The sequence below is a fragment of the Glycine max genome, chromosome 5 (assembly GCF_000004515.6).
Source record: "Glycine max cultivar Williams 82 chromosome 5, Glycine_max_v4.0, whole genome shotgun sequence".
Lineage (NCBI taxonomy): Eukaryota > Viridiplantae > Streptophyta > Magnoliopsida > Fabales > Fabaceae > Glycine > Glycine max.
In genome coordinates, this window is record NC_038241.2 from 6,295,614 (window position 1) to 6,301,576 (window position 5,963).

At 32.1% G+C, this 5,963-nt stretch overlaps 1 protein-coding gene across 1 annotated transcript; it reads left to right on the forward strand.

Annotated features, from left to right (window-relative positions):
* The first annotated feature begins 3,391 nt into the window (after positions 1 to 3,391).
* LOC100803653 (ethylene-responsive transcription factor 1A) lies at positions 3,392 to 4,639 on the forward strand. Its single transcript, XM_003524022.5, has one exon. It carries the CDS (start codon positions 3,527 to 3,529, stop codon positions 4,292 to 4,294), a length of 768 nt encoding a protein of 255 aa, XP_003524070.1. The 5' UTR covers positions 3,392 to 3,526; the 3' UTR covers positions 4,295 to 4,639.
* Positions 4,640 to 5,963: the final 1,324 nt, after the last annotated feature.

A 5,963-nucleotide genomic window follows, 5' to 3' on the forward strand; every position in this document is an offset into this window, starting at 1 on the left:
TATAAACGAATTTCGTTTCAAAGGTTGTAATGAATTTATGAAAATCATGAGTATATAATATGATGGAGGTTTTTTCTTTTAATCAGGTAAGGATTTCACTCACCTACTCTAGTTCACTCTTCATTCATAATTGTGTTTCGCTCTCACTCATGTGTGAGCAATCTGCATGTCTATCCTCTATACTAACTCCTCTTTTTCTTTTCTTTCCTATTTTTGCTGAAACTTTTTTCATTTGTACTCACTTTCATTCCACAGTATTATGATGCTAAGCTATTTTCAACGCAAGTTTCTTGTATGAATTTTGTAATCATCTTTTTGTGATTTCTGTTAAAAAAATTTAAGTTCTCACAATATCATGTTATAATATCATGTTACTCATAACAAATTTATACATAATTTTATTCCAATATAAGAAACATTTTATTCCAATACAAGAAACGGTAAAAAATCTAAACATTTAAATTATTTTATTATAAAAATAATTAATTTATTTTTCTGGCTACTGTTTTCTTCCTTCAAAAAAGACTTTTTCTGAAACCTTTTTCACTTTTTCTTTTCTTGAGAACCTTCTCCTCTCACCCACTTCTTCGAGAAGGCAAAGAAATAATATTTTATGATTAAGATACGATTTCTTATATAAGAAATCGTTCGTGTGGTGAAGGAATGAGGTGCGCTACGTACGCTCTCTCCAATGCTAAATTCCTTCAACAATTCATTTCTTCATCTTAAGCAACCAGAACAAGAAATCTCATTGTTGGAGATGACCTAAGTTGAATGTATAATAGATATTGCCAAAAAAAATACTTCTAACAATGATATTAGACCTTAAGAAAAGCATGTGTCCCATCTTGTCACAAATGGACATTCAAAATGCCAATCATTTGATAGTATAGCACTGTTGATAAGGGGATTTACCTCTTGGTGAATAACCTGCTCTACCCAACCTATAATTCTTCCAAGCTGTGAATTGACCCAACGTAACACCAATGTTCCATATTTTGTCTCAATCTATCACAAGAAAAATATATATATCCTAAGTATGAATTAATATATATAGATATACATAGTTACCTCTTAACTCAATTAATTAAATCAATTGTTAGTCAATTACGGAAGGATATGCATGTATTTCAGTTTGATGTCCTTCAATTCCTACCTCCTCAAGCGTGAAACATTATTCATTAACATCAACAATTTCACCAGCAACATTAGGATCAGTAGCAAGACGAGTCGTAGGAACAAGACAATAATAACTAGATGACCAGCAGAGAGACTCTCCCGATAAATATTTTGATTATTGACTTAACAACACAAAATTACTATTAACATCTTACATTGTGTTTTATTTTTAGATTTATTAACAATTTAATTGACTGATCTATTTTACTATTTATTTTGAATTTATAAATTTGAGTATTTTATTAATGAGATATATGTGTTAATTAAATTTTGACATTAAATAATATAAATATAAAAAATAGTTCCTAAATTATCAATGTTAAATTATAAAAAATGAAATAAACAATTATTCATAAAAAAGAATTTTCGACCGATTTTTTTATGGATATTTCCGTTGAAAATTTTCAATGGACAAAAAAAAATCCACCGATTTCAATTTTCTCTGATCATTTTTCTAACCAATTTTAATCCGTTGAAATTTTAATTTACCAATGGATTATCGAGGTTTTGAACGGGGGTTTGACGGTCAGAAATAAACTTTTTTTTTTAGTGTGATGAGATCATGTTTCGCAGTGTTAATCCAAAATCCAAAAGGATGAAATCTAAAAAGGTAAAGGATTTTATTGGATTGTGATTCGTAGTTACTGTCCTGCAAAACACTAAAAAGCATAAAGCAATACAGTGAACTGGGAGATGCAAATTGGGGAGTAGTGGGGTCCTCTAATAAGTTGTTGGATTATTGAATTTTGGAAGAGAGACTTATCCACAAGTGCAAACCTCGCAAATGTGTCCACAATCGTTGTATCCGCATTGTTTGATTCGTGTCCTTCTCGAAGTCTTAGTCCCATGTTGTTTTCCTCGCCACTATTCACCTATTCGTCGCCATCTTCTTTTACCTTTTTTTTTTTCTCTCCGGTAAATAAGAAAAGTTATTTTTCTTTACATTTATCACAATATTTTGGTACTATGTTAATTATTATACCGATAGGTATTTGGTTAACACAATCAAGTACCCAATACCTATTTATTGACTCAATAAGATTTATATAAATAAAATAGAACCTTCAGATAAAAATTAATATTTATTAAATACGTATTTATTTTTTGTATTTCTTGTTTAAAATTAAATCCTTACTTAAGCGTGTTAGACTATCTTTTACAATTACTTTTTTCTTTTTGGATGACACCATTCGGACCAAACGGAGAAGGAACAAGAACTCTCAGCAAATGAAACAGTGTTCGGTTTATGCTTTTTAATTGTGCATCGCATAGAATATACACGAGATATTGAATAGAAAAATATTAAGCATTGAATAATTTTTAATTTGAACTTTTTTTAATAATTTTATTTTTATTTAGAATTATCATAAAAAAATTTAATTTCTTTTCAGTACATAATTTATTTTATATTATATTTTTTTCATTATAGAAATATAAAATGAGAATAATATTTTTTTCATGTTCTCATTCTTTGTGTATCCATCAATTGAGAGAGAAAGAAAGAGGGGGAGACAATATAATGATATAATAAAATTATGAAAAATAAAGAAAAAGGAAATAAAAAATAGAGAAACAATATAGCCGTATAAGCAAAAAATACTTGGCGATTATGCAGCATAGAAGGTGACAACAGGAAAGACAAGCTACGAAGCAAGTTGTCTGCACATGTAAGCCGAATGACATCATATATACACGATTTTCGTCAGCGAGAATAGACGGAAACTCATTAATTAATAAAGAAAACAAAAGAGAAATGATATACATCTAATAAATTTTTTTTTATAAAATTTACATTTTATTTTTTCTGTCTCTTGTTCCTATATTATTTATCTTATTTTATTTTCTTATATTTCTCACTTACATGAATTGTTCTAATATAATAATCATATACTTTTCCCTTATTATTTTATTTTACTCTTGACTTATCATAAACACTTGTAAGAAAAATCCGCAAGAGTGTACATATTTATAATATAAAACAAATTAAGCACGTGACGAAAATCGCCACTAATTCCTTGCTGGTTACACTTTACACATGCGAACCTTCAGCGAAGCTAAGCACGAGGACCCCAACACAAGGGAAAAAAGCAATAAAATAACACTAACCAATAACCATCAATAAAACAAAAAATCTAAAAAAATTCAAACGATAAATGCAATAAAACCCAAGTGCATGAACCTACACTCCTATAAATACCTCCTAATTCACAGCCCCATAAGTTCGAATATTCAATACCTCCTCTTCCAAAATATCCACGTTTCTTTTCCCACACACTATCTTAAATCTTAAAAACATTTTTTTTTTCAAAGCAATTAGAATTTAGACCACAAAAGGAACACCGAAGAGATGTACGGACAGAGTAGTAGTAGCAGTAGTTCTTACGAATCGGATTTGGCGCTGTTGGATTCGATTCGGCACCACTTGCTGGGCGAGTCCGAATCCATATTCGGCGCCCCGAATTTCGGGTCGGGTCGGAGCTCCAGTTTCAGCAGCTTGGACTCGTGTTTGAGCGACAATTGGGGCGAGCTTCCGTTTAAGGAGGACGATACAGAAGACATGGTGTTGTACGGCGTTCTCCGTGACGCCGTTAACGTCGGGTGGGTCCCATCTCTCGATGCCGGGTCGCCCGAGAGCGTGTCGTCGGGTTTTCCGGCGGTGAAGCTGGAGCCGGACTTGATGCCGGCGCTGATAAGTCCGTGTCCGCCTCCGGCGGCTGCGGCGGAGGAGAAGAAGGTTGTTCCGGCGAAGGGGAAGCACTACCGCGGCGTGCGGCAGCGGCCGTGGGGGAAGTTCGCGGCGGAGATCCGCGACCCGGCGAAGAACGGAGCAAGGGTTTGGCTGGGGACGTTTGAGACGGCGGAGGACGCGGCGTTGGCGTACGACCGCGCCGCCTACCGGATGAGGGGGTCGAGGGCGTTGCTGAATTTTCCGTTGAGGGTTAACTCCGGCGAGCCCGATCCGGTGAGGGTGAAGTCGAAGCGGTCGTCGTCGCCAGAGAGTGCGGCGGCGCTGCCGGCGAAGAGAAAGAAAGTTGTGGTGGTGGGGACGGTGCAAGAGCAAGTGGGGAGTCAAGTGGCAGAGTGTACACGTGGCGAGCAGTTATTGGTTAGCTGAGGTGGATTCTAAAACTGGTGTTGTGTTTATTAAATACAATAAATACAATACACTTTTGTAATTATGTGATGTGCGTGTGTGTGTAAAGCACTTAGCTATATTATAGCCATCATCCAACTCAATTTTGGAACAAAGAAAAAAAGGTGAAGGATGAGGATAGATGATTTTAGCACATCAAATGGTGAGTGGTGTGACCCCACGGGAAGAAAAAAAAAAAAGAGGGGGAGAAAAAAATTCAAAGAAGTTATGGAATTTGGAAGATGATGAGGAATGACGGGGGTGAGGAACTGAGGATATGTAATTTGGCTTTGTGAATACTACCAAATTTGTTATTTGTTTGTTCAACATTATGAACTATGAATGGGTTAATTGTTAATTGCTTGATATTCGGAGTTGAAAAGCATGGCAATATGCAATAAAATGCATCAAATAAAAATAGTAACGCCAATGATTGAAAATGTAATGAAAGTAACAATTTAATGGCTATGTTGTGGTAACATTAATGAAAGTAAAATTTTGACAGATATTTGGTGAAATCTTGGATCCTGTTTTTGTTTCCAAATATTTGGTGTCTCTTGTTTCAATTTGATTTGACTTTTTTATATTAAAAAGTCCTTCAATTCAAACTTAAAAAAAATTAATTCCATTTGATTTAGTTTTTCTTTAAAATAAAATTTGAATCAAATCAATATTTTTCTATTTGTTTTAATTTTTGTAATTTTTATTAAAATATTATTTTATTAATATATATATATATATATATATATATATATATATATATATATATTATTCAACTTTTGAATTAAATTACATTAAAAAATTATTGATAACAATATACGAAAGTTATTAATATGTTAAATCTTTTACAATAAAAATTTGTCAAACTTTCATCATTTTAAATCAAATATATCTTAAGAAAATCGTCGAAAAAATAAAATGATATATCTTGTATAAATTTGTACATATAATATTCCGAAGTTCAAGTGGTATATACATAAAACATATAATACTAAAGCGATATAAGTGTTAGTATAAGTGTTGTGATTTTGTTCAATTTCAAAAATGCAAACAATAAATCGAATCAAATCAGTTGGTTTGAGAGAAAAATATCTAAACAAATCCAAAAAGAATCGATTTGATTTAATTTTTATTTTTTTGCAATTTTTTTGTTAGATTGAATTTGAACATGCCTACAATTATTAACCAAGTAACATGTCTATATTCGTACAAATAAAGACCATGATGCATAAAGTCTAACAAATTACATATATGAGGCAAGAATGTAAAAAAAAAAATGAGGCAAAATACAAATAATGTAGAGTAAAAACTACTCCTAAATAGAATGTGACATATTTCTTTGAATAAATTACAATGACATTGCTTTTGTTTTACTTGAATTATACATGACTCTCTCTATTTGAAATCATTTCTTTTGCACTCTCTCATGTAATGATGTTAAATTACATTTTGTTTTAAAAATTGAATTACATTTTTATCCTGACTATTTTATTGAAACCCAAAATTATCCGAGTTAAAGTGACCCAATAGAGCATTCATCCCCCTCATTGTTAGATTTCTTTGAAGAACAAAAAGGGTTGGTCTTATTGTTAGATTTAGTTAATTCTTCTCCTTTGTCTTTCTGTTTCTATGTTCTAATGCATAAAAACTA

Excerpts from the sequence above, each read along its gene's own strand:
- LOC100803653 (XM_003524022.5), top strand. The coding sequence starts at position 3,527 with ATGTACGGACAGAGTAGTAGTAGCAGTAGTTCTTACGAATCGGATTTG.